At 36.5% G+C, this 22,973-nt stretch overlaps 1 protein-coding gene across 4 annotated transcripts in view; it reads left to right on the plus strand.

Moving 5' to 3' along the window:
* The window catches only part of LOC114046192 (rho guanine nucleotide exchange factor 7), a 317,431-nt gene that overhangs the window by 91,989 nt on the left and 202,469 nt on the right, over positions 1-22,973 (plus strand). The window contains exon 1 of one of the 4 annotated variants that reach the window (XM_027866437.1): positions 22,684-22,746. The exons of the other annotated variants lie outside the window; for them this stretch is intronic. Within the exon in view, the coding sequence (XP_027722238.1) occupies positions 22,741-22,746 (6 nt within the window). The 5' untranslated portion in view covers positions 22,684-22,740. Of the gene's footprint in view, positions 1-22,683; positions 22,747-22,973 lie in introns of those variants that run through there. 4 annotated transcript variants of the gene reach the window in all.

Raw genomic sequence — 22,973 nt, forward strand, 5'->3', positions numbered from 1 at the left:
GTGGCAAAGAACTGGAAATTGAGGTGATGCCCAATTGAGAAATGGCTAAACAAGTTGTGGTATGTGATTGTGATGGAATACTACTGTGCTGTAAGAAATGATGAGCAGGTTGATTTTTAGAAAAACATGGAAAGACTTGCCTGAAGAGTGAAATGAACAGAGCCAAGTGAACATTGTATATAGTAGCAGTAATATTATTTGAAGAATAATGGTGAACAACTGAGTTATTCTGAGTATTACAATCAAATCAACTACAAAGGACCTGTGAAAGAAGATGCTATCCACCTCCAGAGAAAGAACTATGCAAAGTATGGTTTTATATCTCTATCTGTGTCAGGTGGTGGCCTTCTCTAGTGCAGGGTGGGAAGAGAGGGAGGGAGGAAGACAGTTTGAAACTTAAAGTGTAACAAAAAAAAATTAAATTAAATTAAAAAAACAAGATTTCTTCATACCTGTCATCTTGTTTTGGTCATCCTGTTCATTCAGACAGTCCAGTGAGTCTTAATTTTTTTCTCCTCAATCTTTTTTTCAGTTTTTTTTTTTGTTTTTTGCTGTGAGATGCCTTATATGTCTTCCTATTTTTTTTTTTTTTGTCTTTTAACTTTGTTTTAATATTTTTTGGCTCATGGGGTCTTTGATTTCTTTTTGGTTGATTTTGATTTTCAGGTAGTTTGTTACTTGGGAAAGGTTTTGTATGTTTTGTGCCAAGCTGCTTATTTCCTTTCCAGTTCTTTCTTCCATGGCTTTCATTTATTTTTTAATTTTTTTCCTTTAGCATTCTCATTTCATTGACAAAAACAGATTTCACCTTATTAAAAAAAACCCCAAAGCTTTTTAATCTCTTCCAGGAACTGTAGTTGAATTTGCGTCCAAGCTGTAAATGTTTTATAGTCATTCTCTTCTGGGTTTGTGTCTTGAGCATCTCTGTCAACGTAATAGCTTTTTATGGTGGGATTTGTTTGCTTGCTTTGTCTTCTAGCCTATTTCCTGACTTCACATTTGATGGTAGGTTTGTACTCTGTACTTCTGTAGGGAAGGTCTGAGTTTGTGCTGTTGCTGCTTTCTTGGGATGCTGAGTGTTACATTGTTCCAGGATTTCAGGGATAGTTGAGGCTGGGAGCCTGCAGGCTTTCAGTGCTGTCAGAGTGGTCTGATCCAGGGCAAAGTCTGCTTGCTGCTCTCCTTGTCTGAGCTCCAGAATTTCCTGACCTGGTTTTGAGTGTGAGTGAATTACTCCCAGACTTAGCTGGCTAGGAAGCTCTACTGGTTCAGAGTTACAGAACTGTAGCTACCTGTTTGGTTTAGTTTTCCTGCCCTGGTTTTTCTTCTGCAGCCTTCAGACTGGGCTGAAGACTGGAACTGATAACCCTGTTCTGTTCTGGGGTTTGAGCCATACCACTGCTGCTTCTTCTGAGCTTCCTCCTCTTTCTTTATTCTGCCTAGGGCCTGAGACTTCTGAGGGAAGGGCTGATCAGGTACAGGTCCCCTCATCAGTTTGTCTCTTAGATCACAGATCTGGATGGAATTGGATACAAAACTGCCAGTTTACACCCATCCTTAATGGGATACTTTGGCATAGGTCTGGGACTCTTTCTTGCTCCAGTTCACAGCCTTTTCCTGAGTGTTGGTGTTTTGTGTGAGTGTTTCACATCAGGCTCAGCCCCCAGGGTCAGTAGATGTTTCTATTTCCCTGTGTCTGCTTGGGTTGGAAAAATGACTCTGTGACTTTTTCTTGGATTTCCTCATCAGAATTCCACCTGGTGCATTTTTTTTTTTTAATCTGTTTGGAGGAATTTTGTCAGATAGCTCCTCCTCATTGCATGGCTTCCTACAACTCTGTTACCTTGGTTCTGCCAATTAGTTTAATTTGTAATAAATTTCTTTTCAGGTTAAATTAATATTTATTTTTCATTATTCTGTTTTCTTTTTTTCGAGACTGAATTCCTAGTATATAAAACTTTAATGATGTTAATTCCCATTGGAATAATTATTTCATTATCGTGATACCTAGGACTTAGAAACTGTGGGACCTTATAAAGAAGGAAGTTTAGTGGAGTGGAAAAAGAGCAGAATTTAGACAAGAGGACATAGGTTCATGTCTGTGAAGACATGGGTTCAAGTTTCAGATGATGTAAGTTCAAGTTTTGGAGTCATGGCTTATTACCTGTACAACCTTGGACAAGTCACTTAACTTTTCTGGACCTCAGTTTCTTTTCTTTTCTTTTTTTTCTTTTTTGGTGAGGCAATCAGGGTTAAGTGACTTGCCCAGGGTCACACATCTAGTAAGTGTCAATTGTCTGAGGCCAGATTTTCAGTTTCTTTATCTATAAAATAAAGGGATTGTACCGAATGATGTCTAAGGGACCTTCGAGTGTTGGTTTAAAAATCCTATGATCCCTTGAATGAAATCAAGGTATTTGTCTGAAAGACAAAATAGTAAATTTCTTTGGGGCTCCTTTTGGATAAAATGACTTAAGTTGATTCAAATATACAAAGTTAACATTCACCCCCAGGGGTGTGTGAGTAGGAGGAATTAAATGCAAAATCCAGATGGCCAAGAAGTAAAAATTAACCACTCAATTTCTGTTTTTCATACTCATAACCAATATGGACCATTTGCATTAGACCTAAATAGAATGGCTTATTTAAGATTCATTATTCTTATTCTTGTACTAAAGTCACAATTCCATTTGACAATGTGACAGGACAAAATGGTATTTTTAAACCTGGAAAACTACACTTCAGAATTATGCCAAATTATCAAAATCCTGTTTCTCACGTCAAAAATAGCTTTTCCACACATTCTTTGGTGTCCCTGACCTGTTTGGTTGTCTTTAGAAAAAGGAAAGCTTCAGTAGGGAGTCAAGTGCTCTAACCAGTTTGATTATGTTAGAGCTGTTCCTTATTTTTAAGAAAAAGTGAGGGAAAGATAAAATTGAGGTACTCTATTTTCATACATTGATGCTCTGCCCATTGGCATATTTATTATATTTGAGCTAGATATCTATCAATTATCACTTATCCATCAGTTTATTAAACATCTACACTGTCAGGTGCTTTGCTAGGTTTTGAGAAATACACTAATAAAAATGAAAAATCTCTGTTCACAGGGAGTTTATATTCTTTTGGGAGGAGAAAACATGTACCTATAAAAGTATACAAAAATATATACAAAGTAAATATAATTTTCTGGAGAAGGCACTAGCATCAAGGGATATTCAGAAAGCCTTCATGTAGAAGTTGGTATTTGTGCTGCTCGTTGTAGGAAGCCAGGGAAGCTAGGGATTCTAAGAGGTGATAGGAGGAGGTAGTGCATTCTAGGCATGGGGTATAGCTAGTTCAAAGACCCAGATGGAATATGGTTTTGTGTGTGAGGTACATCAATCAGTCCTCCTTATGCTGCTTAGCACCACCAAGTAAATTGTTATTGGTTCATGCAGTCTTGTATGCATCTCATCCTTTCAATATTTAAGCTGGTCTCTGAACTTAGGCATCTAACTTCATATCTCTGGACCTCAGTTTCCTAAGGAATTTGTTGGACAAGATCATTTCCAAAATTCTTTTCAGTTTTAATGGCTTTTGATTCCATTATCTTTTGAGATGAGCCTCAGTCCCTGCTCATGTCATGTCCTGGGTCCCTGGATTCTTAATGAAGAGAGAAGAGAAAAAGCTTCTGAATTTAGAGGTGATACTAACATAGGAGTATAAGTTGATTCAAATAAGTTTCTTGGTGTTGGTTTCCATTTCCTATCAATTCCCTTCCATCTCTAAATTGTTATACTAGACTTTTTCTCATTTCATTTAATGTTCTAATGTATTTTGAAGTTGTGTGGTATATTGGTGTATATTCTGTGGTAGATTATCCCTTTCCCTCTCTTTCCCCTTTCCAGCTCCCTATTAGAATGAAAGGGATTATAGGGACTTTCTTGCTTTCTTATATTTTTAGCCTTTGCACTTGGAACTATAATAAATGCTTTTTCAGTCACATTTCTTCCTTCATTTTGGGATCTTGTTGATGTGAGTACTCTCTCTCTCTGGTAGTAACCCATCCATATCTTCTCATCCTGTAGTCAAATTAAATCAACAATCATTTAAGTATCTATTATCTATCAGGGGATAGTGCTAAAGGTTGAGGATACAAAGAAAGGCAAATCTCCCCTGTACTGACTCTCCTGGAGCATACAATCTGATGGGTGAGACAACACACCAACAATTATATACAAACAATTTATATATGTACCAGATAATTGGAATTAGTCTCAGAGAGAAATCACTAAGATTGTGGGAGACCAGAAAAGACTTCTTGCAGAAGGTGAGACTTGAAGAAAACTTGGAAAGGTAGGAGGCAGAAATGAATACATAGTTTCAGGCATGGAGGAGAGCCAGTGCACATGCCTTGAGTTGGAGATAGTGTCATGTTGGAGGAACAGCCAGGAGGCCAGCATCACTGGATAGTGGAGTATGTGGAAGATAGTAAGGTGTAAGAAGACTGGAAAGGGAGGGACTAATTCATTAAAGGCTTTAAAAGCCAAACAGAGGGTTTTATATTTGATCCTGGAGGTAATAAGTAGCCAGTGGAGTTGATTGAGTAGGGGAGTGTGACATGGTTAGACCTGGGCTTCAGGAAGATCAATTTGACAGCTGAATGGATGAAGGATTGTAGTGAGGAGAGACTTGAAGCAAGAAGACCAACCAGTAGACTTTTACGATAGTTCATGTGTGAGGTGAGGATGCTAGAGTGGCATCAGAGAGGAGGGGTCATTTGTACGCAGAGATGTCGAGAAGGTAGAAATAACAAGACTTGGAAGCAGACTGGATATTGGGGGTGAGAGTAAGAAGTTGAAGGTGACACCTATGTTTTGAATCTGAATATCTGGGAAGATTATGATACCCTTGACAATAATAGGTAACTTAGGAAGAGAGGACAGTTTAGTAGGGGAAGAATAATGAGTTGGTATAGCTTTTGCTTATGTGCTTCTGTAAATCTTCATGCTGGAGACCCTCCTCTAGATCTCTTGACGTCGTAGACATCATTGGTGTATGTGGATTGTCCATTGTTTATTCCTTTATTGGCCCACCGACTCTTGTGAACATACAGTTTTCTGTTGATATTCTTTACATTACTTCTCACTCTCAATACCTCGTTGGTGGTATGCTGCAGCCTACTTGCCTACCATATGTTCACTTAGCATGCATGCGTAGAGTTGCCAGAAGTCTGGATTGAGCCTATACTTCAGTATCTCTACCTGAAAGTTCTGTTTCTTTTGTTTCTAGCTTCCCAGATCCTATGCTCCCACTTATTCCTCCTGTCCTCAGAACATCCTGTCCTCACTCCCAGCCCATGATCATTGCTACTTGAAATCCAGTAGAGGAGCTGGAGGGATGGTCTGCTTAGATTTTGTAGTGGAGAGTTTAATGAAAATGAAGAATAAAATGAAATCATCATTCAGATTTGCCTTGTGGTCTCCCATCTTCACCCCTGCCCCAGTCCTTTGCTGGCACCAGTGATTTTATCTTTATTCTTAGACTTAGATTATGTGGATAGAGTTTATTGTAAATTTGTGCTGGTGCTCTATGACTCTCACATTCTGAGGAAATAATAGTGACGTTCCCCTTTGGTGTGAACAAATCATATCTATCAGTCTATCTGTTTATCTATCTCCATCCATATACACATACACATATGTATATGTGTGTATATATATATCTACTCTATCATCTACTTTTGTGGTATAGAAGGTATATAAGATATGTAGATTAGGCAAATAGTCACTAAATTAAAAATTGAGTGAAAACATTGATGTATAGCGCCCACTGAATATGATGCAAGCTATAGTGGAATAGCTGATGCATTTCCTTATGTTACTCCAAGAATAAATTTGATGGTGTGAAGCTTTATCTTTTTGATTGTGATTACCCAGTCTGAAAATGGGGAATGAGCAATCATTCCCTTGAACTGATTTTTCTTTCTCCAAATGTCAGAACTTATATCATTATCAACTGGTGGTACCTTGTTTTCCTTCCTATACTCTGGAGTCTGCCTGGACTTGTGAATGTACTTTGTTTTATGTTTTGAATTCTAAGTGTTAATAGTATGATCTGTCTCTTTGCCTTTCTTTTAAGCTTTCAGGCAGATCTGTGTGTGGAAAATATATATTGGATGTATATACAGCCAGATTTCTTTAGAAGTTGACATCTTAGTTTTCTCTCTTAATTGTGTTAACACTTGAATCTGTATGCCATACTTCACCTCAGGAATATAAGTAGGCTTTTCTTGAACCTTTAAAATGAGTAAGATTTAAGTGTTAACACAATGTAATGATTATAAATTATGTGACTTTTCATAGTTGATATTTTCCATGCCTTTCACTCAACTTTTACTTTGGTCAAGCGAGGGTGCTATCCTGGAAGGTCTTTTAGATCTTGAAGTCTGTTATATGTTAGTTATATGGTTGTTACTTGTTTTCTAGATGGTGTTGGCTTTTCAGATTATACTTGAAAAAGAAACCTTTTAGAAATAATCTTCTTCTCTTACCTGTTGAAAAGAATTGCTAGTTTTTTGAGCTAAAAGTATAAGATTAAAGCCTCTGAACTCTACCCTTTTTACCTGTAGCTCATAATTCTGACTAGTCTCAGAATGTGGTATTGAGTGTGTCTGCTGGAGAATCCCACTCTGAATCTGGTGGTTGAATTTTTATATTCAGAAAAGTGTGTCTGAATGTTAGTACTGGCATTTTCTTCCTTCTCAGGATCTGGTTAATGACTTTAAAGACATTGAAGGGTCTCATATGGTCTACTGTTACAACTCTGTAGCCTGACTAAAATATTACTCTTTCATGATTTTGAGAACAGATAGATATGAAATCTAGTTTTAAAATATGCTTTATGGAATTATTTTATTACATAGATACTTTTATATATTTGTTTAGTGAATAGTTAAAAATAACTTCTCAGAACATAAATATTCTTTTAGTCACACATGCATTTACCATTTAGCAAAATAAGCCATTTTACAGGTTTAAGGAGGGAAAAAGGAATTTAGTATTCAGTAAAACCCAGTTGACATATGGGAGATTAAGGTGTCTTCATATTTTAGGATATGAAAACTACCTTACAACTCTAGCTGTTCTGAAGACAATTAAACTTAACAGTACATAATTGTTTACATTATTACAAAGAAGTTCAGAACAGATAGATTTTCTTAAATCAGCAATAAAGTAGGATTATATTACACACTAGCCTTATGGAACCCACATGTAATATAAAACAAGGCACAACAACGTAGTATCTGTATATTTGTATTTTTTTAAAGGTTCATTTTACTATTACTATGATAAGTTGACTTGTATGATGCTGTATTGTTGGATTTAATCCTATAAACACCCCAGTGGCAACCTAATGTAGGTGTTTGTTGGAGACTAATACTTAACAGTTCTTTCCTCAAAGTGACATCATAAGACTCAAATGAGGTAATGTATATAAAACACCTTGCAGACATTAAGGCACTATACAAATATCTACAGTTATCGTAATCATCATCAACCCTGTTAACATCTTCCTTTTATAGATGAGGAAACTGAAGTTAGAATTGTTAAGTGGCTTACCTCTGCTTACTCAACTAGTCAGACAGAGCAGCAACTCAAACTCAGGCTTTCCTTCTCCAAATTTAGGACTCTTTACATTACATTATTGCTCCCTTTCTAGACAGTGAAATTGAGGCCCATTGAGGTCAAGTGATTTGCCTAGTGATTTGTAGCTGATTTCTAGTAGTACCAGAAGTAGAAACTAGATTTTCTTTATCTGCCATCTCTACCCACTACTTTACAGATGTGACCTACTTACAGGAAAATTCAGTAGGTAGAAATTGCAGTTTGTAAAAACAGATAAATTAGGGATTATTATTCACATTACAAAAGATTTCTTCACTTTCCAAAGTGATTTACCTCAGTCTTTCTATCAATATCAGCTTCTTAAATTTGTGCATTTGGAATGTGATTTGATTAGCATACTTTTTAGGAAAATATGTACTTCAGAAAGCATCTGTACTCTTTTTTCATCCAAATCTTTGTATTAACCCAGCCATATGTAGCCATAAGATAGAATTTCATTTTAGTCATTTTGGGGATTGCCTGATAATTATAGAGGGTCTGAACCAAAAGCCTTAGTTTGGAAAAGAGTCCTTTTCTATTGATTGTTTTATTTATCTCTTGATAAGTATTTTTACAAAGATTGGCCTGATTTAGTTGAATTTTGTATTTTTTAAACACTTTTTCAAAGGTAGACATCCTGTGCTATTGCACCAGGGGTTGCGCCTTCAGGATTTTGCTCATTTTTCCTCTAGTCTAGGTGGTGGGCTTCCTTCTTTGCTTTTTCCCCAGCCATCTGAATTGTTTCTTTATTCTCTGATCTTTTGGGGTTGAATACAAGTAAAACAATATGACTTGTGCCTTTTAGGAAAGAGATCCCATATGGGCTGGTGTTTTGTTATGTTACTCAAAATGCTAGTTGCCTAATGATTTATCAGCAGAGATGAAATAGAATAAAAGTTCAGCTGAGATTAAGTAGAGTAAAAGTTCAGCTTACATTAGTGTTTCAGTTTTGCACATAACTTTAGCTGTACCCAAAAGCAAATGTTACAGTCTGGCATATCAATAAGAATTTCTCAAGGAATTTCACTGAAATGGAAAGTAAGGAGAACAGAATCTGAAATCAGAAGCAGTGTGTTAACTTGGTGCTCTGCAGATAGGCCTTTCCTCTAAATAATTTGTTCCAGGTGGAGAGTTAGTAGGAAGACACTTAGTCTCAGTCTGGGAAAGTCATGGCATGATGCATTGATTACTGAATATGAAAAGAATGCATATTGTCTTGGTTTGAAAGCACAAAAGTATAGCCTTCCATAAAATTCAGCTCTTTCAGGGATTACTTTTGTAGTAGACATGTACATCCTGTTTCTATTGGAATTTGTTATAAAGCAGCATTTTGTCTAGCAGGTAAAATATTCCCAATGTGAATATTTTAAATACTGTATTGAGTGGGAAGGGGGAAAAAAACTTGTTGTGGGCTGATTGTTGTCATTGGAAGCAGTCTGTTTTATCTTTAGCTGTGAGCTGGTGCAATCAGTATTTAGCAGAGAAAAATCAGGGTATGATTTTAAGGATAGTGGTTGGGTGTCATCTTTCATAACCATATAGTATTGAAGTTGTCTTGAGCAGACTGAGTTCTTGACTTAATAGATGAGGCTTTTGGGGAGAGATATTCCTGAAGCTGGAAAGAATAAATGCTATTTAGGAAGGGGTGGAGTGACTTAGTCTAGGGTGGAGGTATCTGGGCCTGAGTAGAAGAAACAAAGGGAGCATGGAACATGCCTGCAGTCTTAGAAGTAATGAGAACGTGAGAGCCCCTTAGACTGGATCTGAGGTGGCTTTGCCATTAATGCTTTTGAAATCTCCCAATTTTATTATAATAGAAAAGTCCTTTTGGATTGAGGTTGTCCTGAAAACCACTGGGATACATTATTTACCAAAGTCACTTAGAGGAACACAAATGTATAGCTATTTCTTCTTCTTTTTTTTTAAATTATAGGTGAAGTATAAAGTTCACCTTGACAGAATCAGTTTTACCTATTGCTAGTTGTAGTGAAAGGTTTCCGTGATGAAATGTAGGATATTTGTATAGCTGTATGAATTTGGCACATACCATAGCAAATTTATGTTAGGTTAATAATATTTGTTCCACCAGAATGTAAACTCTTTGAGAACAGAAACTATTTTGTTTTTTGTCTTTATATTCCCAAGCTTCTAGCACAGTTTCCATAACATACGACAGTGAAAAAGAGGATTGCATATGAAACTGTAAGTCTATGTGCAACTTGCTATTCCTTTCAATTATGTGACAAAATTGTGTAAATTTCTTTTTTTTCCTCTCCCCACCCCCCCATGGCTACCATTAGAACACAAGTAGGTATAGATGTGTAAAATTATTCTATACCTACTTCTATTTATCAGTTCTTTCTCTGAATACAGATAGCATCTTTCTTAGTATGTCCTTTATAGTTAATTTAGGTATTTATAATAGTGAAAATAGCTTATTTGTTCAGTCACTCTGAAAACAATATTGCTGTTACTATATGTAGTGTTCTCTTGATTCTGCTCATTTTGCTCTTCAATATTTCATGCAAGTCTTTCCATGTTTTTTAAAAATCATTGAGCTCATCATTTCTTATAGCAGAGTAGTATTCCATCACAATCGTATACCATAACTTCTTCAACCATTCCGCAGTTGATGGGCATCCCTGCAATTTCTAATTCTTTGCCACCACAAAGAGAGTTGCTATAAACATTTTAGAACATATAGGTTCTTTTCCTTTTTCCCTAATTATCTTTAGAAATAGACCAAGTAGTGGTATTGCTGGGTCAAAGGGTGTGTAGGTAGTTTAATAACTCTTTGGGCATAATTCCAGATTGCTCTCCAAAATGATTGGATCAGTTCACAATTCCAACAACAATGAATTAGTGTCCCAATTTTTCTACATCTCCTCCAACATTTGTTGCTTTCCCCTTCTATCATTTTAACCAATCTGGTACGTGTAAAATGGTATCTCAAGGTTGTTTTTAATTTGCATTTCTCTAATCAGTCATGATCTGGAGTATTTTTTTGTAAGACTATAAATTGTTTTGATGTCTTCTATGGAAAATGAGATTATCACTAACAGAGTGTAGAGAGAGGAGAGAAGGCTTAGGACAAGCCACTTGGGGTGTAAGATAAGTTTGATAATGTTGCAAAAGAGACAGAGGTAGAATGGCCAAATCAGTAAGATGAACAAAATTATAATAGAGAGCAGTATCATGAAAACCCAGGAGGAAAGAGTGTTTAGGAAAAAATGGAGGATGGAGGTGGATGAGACAGCAGTCAAATTCTACGGAAAAGTCTAGAAGGGTAAGTCCTGAGAAAAGATAATTTTGGAGAGAAAAGTTTCACTTAATTAAATTTTTTTTTTATAACTTGGTCTAAAACTATCTTTCCTGCTTCATTTAATGGAACCACTCTTCCTGTACTTTATAGTTCAGTTAAACTGGCATTCTTTCTGTTCCTCACGTACTATACTTCATCTCCCATCTCCCTCTGCACTGGCCACCTCCCAAGTCTGGAATGCACTCTCTCTTCACCTCCACCTCGTAGAATCCCTCTCTTCCTTCAAGACACAGCATCACCTTCTCCTAATGCCCTCCTTCTTTTAACTTCCTTTTATGTATTTTATATTTCTTCTGTATATGTTTATATATGTACTTGTCCCCCTTGATAGAATGCAATTTCCTTTGAGAGTAGGAATTGTTTGTTTGTTTGTTTGTTTGTTTCTTTTTTGCTCCATGTATAATTAACACCTAGCTCTGGCACATAGTACACACTTAAATTTTTTTGATTGAAGAATGACTTTGGGAAGAATAGATTGATTTTTTTTTTTCCAGTGAATTCTTTGGTAAGGGTCTTTGCTGAGAGGTAGGGGAAGGAATGATGTAGGTGGCTTGAGGAGAGAAAGTATGTCTCAGCTCAGTTTAATAATGAGAGAATGTAAACCCTATGGCTATATTCCTGTGTCAATTCGGTTTAACCAGGCATTTATTTAGAGCCTACTGTATGCAAGGAATGGTCCTAGGCACTTGATATACAGAACATGTCCAGGGTGTCAAAGACTTATTCTGGTTCTGTAAAGAATGCTGTGAAGGTATATCTATAGTCTTTATCCAAGGCTTTGTCACTAAACCAGCTGAGAACTTCAAGACTTGACTCTTTTGATTTAGAAACATTCAAAAGTGAATCCTTACTCAGCTAGCATTTATATGACACTGTAAAGTTTACAAAGTACCTTGCATGTCTTCTCTCCTTTGATCCTGACAATAACCCTGTGAGGAACGTGCTATTTTTCTCATTTTACACATGAGGAAACTGAGGCAGGTTAAGTGATATACTCGGGATTTCATGACTAGTAAGTATCTGAGACACAATTTGAAATCAGGTCTTCAGCACTCAATCCATTGTCAACTAGCTGTTTCTAAAGGCCAGAAGTGTAACAGCTGGTGGCAGTACTTTAGGAGATAGTATCTCGAAGTCATAACAAAATGAAATAGGGCTTTAGACTGTGGGTCTTGTTTTGTAGTCTTATAATTCCCTCCTGGATTAAGGGTGCTGGACTCTCTGGATCATATATCTGTTATAATATTTTGTGTGTTCCTCCCAGTGGCCTTTAGGCTACCACTGTTGGATATTTAGAAGAAGAACCATCACTGGAGGATATGTGGGAAAACAGGCACACAGATACACTTTGGTAAAATTGTGAGGTAATCCATTCATTCTGGTAAACAATTTGGACCCATGCCCAAAACGCTATCAAACTATGCATACCCTTTGACCTAGCAAGGAGATCAAAGAAAGGGGAAGAGGACCCATATGTACAAAAAATACTTGGAGCAACTCTATTTGTGGTGGCAAAGAATTGGAAACTGAGGGAATGCCTATTAATTGGGGAGTGGCTTAACAAGTTGCGGTATATGAATGTGATGGAATACTATTGTGCAGTTGGAAATTATGAAGGGGATGGTGTCTGAAAAACCTGAAGACATATCTGAACTGATGCAAAGGGAAGTGAGCACATCCAAGAGAACAGTCAGCTTAGTAACAGCAATATTGTAAAGATAATCAACTCTCAAAGACTTAGTAACTCTAATCAACACACTGTCCCATCACAATTCCAAAGGACTCATGATAAAACATGTTATTCACTTCTAGATAGAGCACTGATGGACTCAAAGTAAAGTTGAAGCATATTTTTTTCTTTTCCTTTTTTTCCTTCTCTTTTTTATTGTTTTTGGAACATGGCTATGCAGAAATTTGTTTTGCATGACTGTACATATTTGTAATAGGTTTTGTTTTTCTTGCCTTCTCATTGGGTTGGGAAGGAGGTAAGGGAAGGAGAGAAATTGGAACTGAAAAAAAATATAAAAGTATATGCTTTAAATAAAAATAAAATTAATAGAGAACCACCAGTTTTCTTTACTGTAACATTTTTGGTTGTTGCTAAGGATATAACCAGTTAGATTTCTTCCTGTCATCTGGGGTTGTGATCCTACTTTTAAGGCCACTGTAGTTATAGTCTACTGCCTGCAAGCCCAGCTGGCTAGCCTGCTGTTAATGGGGCTGCCAATTCATCCTGATGTCTTGGCTGCCTTGGGCTGCTCTGTCTGGATTCTATGATTATATAGCACCATAAGTATACATAGGTGAAGCCTGCCAAACAAATAACAGATTCCCACTCTGAAAACTAGCATTGTAAAAGGCACCAGCTATTTAAGGACCATGTAGTTCTAAACAGGCACTGAGCAGAGCAGTTTTGGGTGAAGTGCTTCACATGTATGCAAGAACAGATTGGTCCTGGTCCAGGTCCGGGTCAAAGTGGACTGTACAGAGGTGCTGAAGGGAATAAGGGGTACAGCTCAATCGGGCAATAAAAAGAGATCCTGAGAGTAATGTAGGCTGCATCTCTCTCCTCTTTCCCCTTTTCACTTCCCTTTTCCCCCATAGCCCTCCACTTTTTTCTTCTTCCTCCAAAACTCTGACTGAAAGATTTGTTCGTGTGTGTGTGTGTGTGTGTGTGTGTGTGTGTGTGTGTGTGTGTGTATGTGGTGGGGGCGAGGGGAGAAGTCAGGGCTTTCATGGTTTTGTTAGTAATTAATGTATTGTAGGAGGTGGATTGCTTCATACGGAGCTGTTTTATGAAGAAGAATTCATTATAGAAGCTTCGCACCAATAATGTAGGATAATATAATCTCATTGGAATGAGATTGAACTAGGCATGGCATGAACTGGAATCTTGCTGACAGAGAGATGAATGGTAGGATAGGGCCTGCTCTGATAGAAAAGTCTAGCTTCTATATTTTGCTTCTGCTGCAACAGTAATGTGTATGTGTGTTTTATTTGCTTGGATTGTGATGCCACGTTGTGGGATGGAAGTGACTCCTGAGTTCTTGAAGGTTACACTCTTGAAGGTACAGCCTCTGACAGGTCCATCCTAGCTAAAAAGGCTCTGATTATGAACTCAGAGATGAGCTGTATGTCTTTGATAAGGTCAGAGAGCCTTATCATCAAAGTCTTCAGAATGGACAATTATTTAGACATCTCTCAAAACTAGTTTACTAAGACATAAAGGACTTGCAGTATATGGTGGTAGAAGAACTTACTTTGAGGAAATACCAGGTTCTTGAAGTATTCATATATGTATGTGTTTGTATGTGTGTGTTGCTATACGTACTTCTTGGTGATTGTAGCATGAAATCTTAAACCGTTAGCCTGGCATACCAGTTTTGCAGTCTGGTCCCAGCCAGATTTACTTTCGCACACACACACATATGTATATATGAACATACATGAGTTTCTCTGAACTCACCTAGACTTGTCTGTCAGCTGATGTAACTCATATGATCTGTCTCTGGGCCCATGTTCAGTACCCCTCTAGTTTGGAAGAGCTTGCCAGATTTTAGACTCTGCTGTGATAGCTTTCAAACTCCTAGGGGTTATCTGCGTGTTATAATGAGGGTGTATATAAAGATAAGTTTGTATACAATGAGGCAGTCAAATATAATATACCAAATATAATATAAGCATTACTATTGTAATATAAGCAAAATATACCAACTAGGTCTTTACAGTGTGAGTAGGCTGTGTATTTGCTACTCATCCCTCTGTCAGTGAATTCCCATTCATACCATACCTAACCCAGTCTCATTCCAATGGAATTTTATATTTTTCCCCCCATATCACCAGATTACTGAGGATTCAATGGTGTATTTTCCCTTGTAAAACAGTTGCTTCTGCATTTGTGAATGAATGGGTGTAGGTATTACATTCGGGCGATATCGACCATAGAGAGCCTAGGTTCACTTCAAGAACGCTGAAATAAGAACTGGAAGGGACCTTAGGAGTTGAGTACCACCACTTCATTTTTATAGAGGAGGAATAGGAGCTTTGGAGCTATTATCAATAATTAGCATTGTGACCTTGGGCAAGTTACTTAATTTTTCTGGACCTCAGTTTCATTATCTATAAAATAAAATTGGTCTAAGGATCTAGTCCTATAATTCTCTCTGAAGCTCTTTACTCAGAGAGAAAGTTGTTTTGGGTGGAGTCTTAGTAATCTAGAAAATGAGGACTGAGAACAAGACGGACACCTGGATAACAGTAATCTCATTCTTTGAATTTGAGGAAGGGGAATTAAGTTAGTTTCGAATTTGTGGTAGTGGTCAAAGATGATCTGAGAGTACTTTCCTTTGTTTGCAATTCGGACTCTGAAGTTCTAGTTGGTAATTTTTCCTCTTCAGTCACCACTGATCACTTCATCAGTCTGTCAGCCAGTAAATATTTATTAAGCACCTTCTAAGTGTAGTGTGCTGGAGATACAAAGAAAGGTGAAGATAGTTCCTGCCCTCTAAGAGCTCACAATCTGTTGGGTGACACAACATGCAAGATAAATTGGAAATACTTGAGAGAAGGAAAGCACTAGAACTGAGAGAGATTGGGAAGGGCTTCCTATAAAAGGTAGGGTTTTTGCTGGGATTTATTTGAAGGAAGCCAGAGAAGCCAGGGGGCTTAGGCAAGGAGGGAGAGCATTTCAGGAATGGGGGACCACCAGTGAAAATGCCCAGAGCTGGAGATAGAATCGTCTTGTTTGAGGAACAGTAAGGAGGCCAGTGTCATTTGATGGAAGGGTTTGTGGTGGAGGGTGGTTTGGGGATGTGTGAAGTATAAGAAGACTAGAAGGATGGTGGGGGTAGCAGGTTGTAAAGGGCTTTAAAAGCCAGAGGATTGGGAGCTACTGGAATTGACTAAGTGTGACATGGTCATATCTGAAGATCACTTTGACAGCTTAGTGGAGGATGGACTGAAGTGGGTAAAGACTTGTGACCAGGATACCAACCAGCAGGCTATTACAATAGTGGCAGCGTCAGAAGACAGAAGGGGATGAATGTAAGAGATGTTACAAGGGAAAAAATCTATAGCCCTTGACTACAGATTGGATATGGAGAGTGAGAGAGTGAGGAATGTAGGATGACACATAGGTTGTGAGCCTGAGTGACTGGGAGGATGGTGATGTGCCCTCTGTTGTTATTAGGGAATTTTGGAAATGAAGAGGGTTTGGGAGGAAGGAGAATGAGTTCAGTTTTGGATATGATGAGTTTAAAATGTTTATAGGATATTTGGTTTGAGATATTTAATAGGCAGTTGGAGATAGGAGACCAGAGTTCATCAGAGAAGCTAGGACTAGATAAGTAGATTTGAGAATCAGTTCGTAGAGATGATTGAATTCATGGGAAGTGATGAGATAACCAAGTGAAATAGTATACAGAGAGAAAAGGACCCAGGATAGAGCTGTGGGCATGAAATGTTTAGCTATGAATTACTTTTCCTTTCTAAAATATTGTCTGTGGCTAAATCCTTCATTTCTGCTTCCACAAATCTCTCATAATTCTTCCCTGGCTTTCCATTCTTTTGTTAGAAATGCTTTCCTGTTTTCATACTTGTTTTTGTGATTGCTGGCTGAGTCCCTCTCTTCTCTTCCCATTCTGATTGGCATCTCTTTGGGTCATAGGTATAGAGCTGAAAAGTTCTGTGGAGACTATGTAGTCTAACCCTTTGATTTCATAGCTGAAGAGACTTAGGGCCCATTGAGATTTAGTGATTAGGCCATTTAGTTTTCTAGGCCAAAAAAGTAGTTAGTGGCAGCATGAATATCCATCCCAGGTCCTCTGACAAAAATTTAGCACCTTTTCCAATGTGTCACTCTTGGTTCTCAATTCTTTAACTGACTTTCTGTTCAGACTCTCTAGTACTTCATAGTCTTCTGTGTATTTTACATAGAGAATGATTATTCTAAGATTTGAGGACTCTGTTGAATAGTGGTAGGGATTTAGAGTCTAGAAAGCCTGTCACCCCTTGTCTTTTCCTCTTTTCTTTACTATATCTAATAAATTTTAAAACTAACAGGAATTTGAAATTATTTTTTCTCCTTTTATATTCTCTATTTTAGCTATATTCTCAAAGAAATAATAGAGTTTTCAGTATAGAGTATGGATTTTCTCTGACTTGAACACAAGTTGCTTCTAGTTTTTTACTATTAAGAATGTTTTCTTGTCTATAAAATGATGTGATTGGATTAGATTTCTAAAGCTCCCTTTTTATTGTCAAATTCTATTATTTTTTAAATTCTACTTTCTTTTCAGTGAATTTGTTTTTCCAAAATCTGATGTTTTATTAAGATTGAACAACTTTGTAGCCTTAAAGACAACTTTATGACCTTAGCTCTTTAAAGTAGAAGCTAACACATTTTAACATATTTGATACTTCATTTTCTGAAATTCTCCCTCTTCCTAATAACTCTCAGTTCCTTTAAAATTTTTGTTAACTATGTATTTGATGCCTTTGATACCTTATAATAACTTAAGCTTTATTGCTTCCTTTCCATCAGTTTATTTATTATAGATATAATTTGGTAAGGTGATTTATTTCTAATCTAAACAAATATCTCATATTGAGGTAAGGACATGCTTTGCTGCTGGATCTTTTGTGCAGAATTCCAAAAGAAATGTCCTAGTAAACCATGTTTCCTTTTATTATTGAAGAATAATTGCTAAATCTGTCCAGGCTATTTAATCATAATACAATTTTTAAAACTTTCTAATGCTCTAAATATTTTATTTTTTCCAGTTACATGTAAAAAAATTGACATTTGTTTTTTAAAATGTTGAGTTTCTAGTTGTCTCCTTTCTCTCACTGCTTTTTGAGAAGGGAAGCAGTTTGATATAGGTTCTACATGTATAGTCATGCAAAGCGTATTTCCATATTAGTCATGTTGTGAAGGGACACAGGCCAAAAAAAATCTGAGAAAAATAAAGTTTTAAAAAAAGAAGTATGCTTTGATCTGCATTCAGATTCCATCAGTTCTTTCTTTGGATGTGGATAGCATTTTTCATCCAAAGTCCTTTAAAATTGTCTTGGATCATTGTATTCTGAGAATAGCTAAGTCATTCATAGTTGATCATCATACAATATTGCTGTTACAGTATACAGTGTTATCCTGTTATGCTTACTTTACTTTGAATCAGTTCATGTAAGTCTTTGCAGATTTTTTTGAAATCATTCTGCTTGTCATTTCTTATAGCACCATAGTATTCCATCATAAACATATACCACAACTTGTCCTACCCTTCCTCAGTTGATGGACATCCCCTCACTTTCCAATTCTTGCCACCATAAAAAGAGCTGCTGTAAATATTTTTGTACATATAGATCTAGTCCTCTTCTTCTTCTTCTTCTTTTTTTTTTTAATCTCTTTGGGATATAAAACTAGTAGTGGTATTGCTGGGTGAAAGGGTGTGCGTGATTTTGTAGCACTTTGGGCATGATTCCAAATTGCTCTCCAGAATGGTTGGATCAGTTCACAACTCCACCAACAGTGCATTAGTGTCCCAGTTTTCCCACATCATAATATTATTTTTAAGGCATTTATGTGGTACGTATGTACTTTCTTGAGGTATATGTGATTCTGAACAGTGCTTCAGTATTAATAGTTGAAATATTTTGGTTAGGATTGTAAGTCTTTTAAAAGGGAAGTTTTATAATTGGGTTAATTTCTTTATTCCACTGATGTTGCTATTTTCCATGTGTGGGTAGCATCCATCAAGTTATGGCCAGAGCACAATTTTTGATATAACTGAGAGATGCTATGATTTTCCTGAGATGTTGAACTTTTATGATTGTATTTATGGATATTTCTTTTTTTCAGAGAAAGGTAATGTTGCATCCTGTTTTTATCACCATTGTTAGCAGAATGGTTCCATGGCAAGAGCATTGGATTTGGAGTCAGCAGTTTTGAGTTTGAATCTCACCTCTGCCACTCAGTATCTTGTGTGTCCTTGGGCAAGTCACTTAACCTCTGTGGCCTGTACTTTTTCTGACTTGAGACTTTAGGTCTTACAACACTTCTAAAATACCTTCCAGCTCTATATCTATATTGCTGTGCTTATTTTTTTTTTTTTTTTTGCATATAGGTGCAAGTGGAGGAGATGAATTTCTAATAATTGACAGAATTATTTTAGAAAAGATGAAAATGCTATCTCTGTAGGTTTATGTTATTTTCTTGAGGCCAATTTGTATTTTGTGGTGAAAAAAAGAAAAAGAAATAAAGGCGGCAACCCTGTTTTTTTTTTTCCCTTGGTTCTGTTGTCATTATTATTATTTTTTTTAGTTCTCACATTTTGAAAGGGTTCTCTTCATTTGCTTCTCTTTCAAAAGTGACCCCAAATGCTTTCTTATTATTGTTATATCTTTTTGTAAAGAACTTTGAAATCAGTCCACACTTAACACTAGTACAGAATTAAGAAAAAAATTATCTTTTTCTTATGTTGACCTTTTCCTTTTTTTTATATTCCCAAAGCATTTGATATATAGTTTGTACTTAATTATTGTAAGCTTGTTTTTATTCTCTTGAAAAAGTAGTTTTTAGACTTTTTTCACTGATACAGTCCTTCATTTTAAATTACTTCAGTGCAACCCAAGTAGTAAAAATTACTATAAAACTGATTTGAAAATGTTAATTTTCAAATCAGTTTTATTCTGGTTTGAGCAATAGAACATGTAACTTACTTAATGAGAAGGATGTGCTTATTTGTTTCATTCTGTGTTTTCTATCAGTCAGTCATCAGTTATTTATTAAGTTCCTTCTAAGTGCTAGGAATTAGAAGTAAAAAATGAAAGAACCTTCCCTTGAAAAATTTGTATTTTATTGGGAACATGATTGATTTTTTGGTTTACATTGTGAGCTGCTTATTTCACAGCAGTTTTCATTTTTCCCTTTTTATTTACATAAACTAGTGGTTTGAGAGATTGCTTTAGTTTGTAGCTTTTTAAAAATGAATTTTTGTTCACGTCTTTTTTCTTATCACCTAAATTTCTCAATGTAGTCCTTCTCCAACTCCTTCTGAAGGTCAGTTTCTTAGAATAAAGAATTACAAAAAAAGGGAAAAATTTAGCAAAATCAACTTGTTGAAAAGGTCTGACATTATATTTTATTTTCCGTATGCATATCCCTCCACCTTTGCTCATTTTCAGTTAAAAAATATATGGTATTTTACATGTTTGCTGTTTTGTTTGTGTTTTTAATTTCGGTGAAGTCATACAATTATTTAAAAAGATTCAACGTTAACACAGTCAGGATGGTGAAAGACCTTGATATTATGCCATCTGATGATAAGTTGAGATCTTTAGGGATGTTTAGTCAAGAGAAGCTGCACTTCTAGGGGAAGACATGATAAGTCTTTGAGAAGTTATCCCCTGGAATATGTTTTAGTGCTGTCATTCCGTGCCCCAACAGAAACAGGAATGCTGAATTGGGAAGGTTGTAGAGAGGCAAATTTCATTTTGATCTAGGGAGAAGCTTCCTATCAGAGTTATGTGAAGGTGAAATATGGGCTACCTTGGAAGGTAGCATGTTCCCCGTCTTTGGAGTTCCTCAAGCAAAGGCTGGATTACTACCATTTCTTAGATATGTTGTAGAGGAGAGGCTCTAGTACTCAAGTACTGGTTGGGTAACTGGTCTATTAAGTTCCTTCTGAATCTGAGAGTCAGGGATTCTGTGGTAGAGATCCAGGCCAGGCATGGTTACACTGGGAAAAGGAGAGGGCATTAGAGACTGGTCCCCAGATCCCACGTAAATGGGGAATTTTATGTAGGCTGGTGAAGCTTAAGGAAAAAGTAAGAGAAGGAGAAAAGAAGCCTTTAGTAAATGGTTGGTTGGGGAAAGCAGGGACTTACATTAAAAGCTAGTGACCTTAATATATGTTTTTCTGGACCCATCATTTCCCAAGAAATAGGTCAACAAGCTGTTGCTTTGCACTCATGCTGAATGGGCTAGTAGTGGGAAGACGGGAAGATAAATAGCTTTCCTTTCTGACTCATCTGAGCCACACCTTGAAGTGACTAAGGCAGGTTAGCCTTTTGCCTAGTTTGTAGATTAGTATGATGAGAAGGACAGCAACTAGGCCACCACACCACCATTTCCCCCCCTCTTACTCTGCCAAAAAAAAAAAAAAGTTTGGCTCCCATCTGCTCACCTAAGCTTGAAATTCCTATAAGATAACTTAGGGCCTCTGATTCCACAAATAAAAACATTTTTAATAATGAAGTTGTCAGTATATCTGGAATAACCAGATTAGCTTTGTTATGAATGAGCTTCAAAGTGGAAAAGACCATTTCAAATTCTCTTGTTTGGAGAAACAGGATGGGAATCCAGAAGGCAGTGGAACTGCTGCAACTGGATGAGGGGCATGGGGAATGAGAAGGAGAAAGCGAATAATAAAGGAGCTGGTGACCCAGGACACAAACATCACCATTTTGTCCCCGCAAGGATTGTTTCTCTTTCTCTATGTGCTTAGTATTTCATAGTCTAGTTCCCTTAGCAGAAGCTTCAGTCATCTGCCACTGTGATTTTTAGTAACATTGAACTCTTTAATTCTGTGTCTTTCTTGCCTGGTAGGCACTACTGCTTCTAAGGAAATAAAGGAAGGAAAGTATATCCTAAATATTAATGCAGTGTTTTAAGAGCCATATTTAATGGGCTAACTTTCTGGATGGTTATATTTTACTGACCTTTTAAAAAATTCTACTCCTTTATTTGACCTAAATATACAATAATGCCAGTGGTAACTAGAAGGTATTATAATTTTGTAAGGGTATAGGTGCTTTTGAGCTTAGGTCATGGTGGGTCACTACTTATCCTTTTGTGAATCTTCCAAGTCCCTTGTTTTCCTCCTGCATCTATGTTGTTGTGTAGCCCTGTTCTTACTAACTAGTAGATGGGTATTATGTGTGTGGGGGGATTAACATATGAACAGAATTTCATAGTAACTTCATTACTATGCTAGAGCAATTTGAAGAATAAAGAATGACTTCTAACTTCCTCTTCCTGCCCATTTTCTTTCTTTTTTTAAAAAATAGAACCCTCCCAACCCCCCACAGCAATCATTGATTTTTTTCTCTTTTCCACTCCCCTCTCCCAGAAAACTCGTGTAACATAAATATTCTTGTTCTTTTTCATAGCCACTCATAGGGCCCCATGATATTTGGGTGAAATTAAGGTGTGTTCATAAATTCCACTTAAAAATACAGTACTTTTTATTAAAAGCTATTGAGTAAAAAACATCATAGTGTATTAAATGTGAATTTAATTCGCCAACATAAATTTACACTATTCTTAGGGAGGTATTCATCTAAGTGAAATTAAAACAGTTTTTAGACTTATCTTGTAATAAGTTCATTGTAATAAATTCCTCTATTCCCTGAAATTCTTTTGATTCCTGTCCTTAATCGATTTCTACTTAAGCAAGTATTTTACTGTTTTCCAGTAGAAGAAAGCATTAGATCACTTAATAGTGCTAAATATTAAATTTTCTTTTTGGTCTATAGAAAACATTTCATTGTCTAGTTTCCTGTTAAGTAATACCAATGATATGTGTATATTCACTGAAGTTCTGACATCATATTAGAGCCCATTGGTAGATAATTTCAGCCAATCACATGGTGCTTAGTATCCAAGTAGGAAAGAGGAATAGTTCTGGAACAACAGGAAACTCTGTATTTTTAACATCCTGTTATTCTTGCATTTAACTGGTCTGGTGGAGTGCTGCCTTTTTCTCCACAATGAAGGTTAGTTAAATTTTGTCTATACTTTATTTCAAACTTCCAAGTTTTAGATAATATTTAAGTTTGACTGCACCTTTATCTAGGAGGCATTAGCTAATACAATTACTTTATTTAACTAATAAGGAAGGTGAGACCCAGAGGGTGGGGAAAAAAATATTCCTCAAAAAACCAAACACAAAATTAAGAACAAACAAACATATATTATATTATTTCTTAAGTTTGGATCACTC

This window comes from Vombatus ursinus, unplaced genomic scaffold, assembly GCF_900497805.2.
Source record: "Vombatus ursinus unplaced genomic scaffold, bare-nosed wombat genome assembly UNPS02014781.1, whole genome shotgun sequence".
Taxonomy (NCBI): domain Eukaryota; kingdom Metazoa; phylum Chordata; class Mammalia; order Diprotodontia; family Vombatidae; genus Vombatus; species Vombatus ursinus.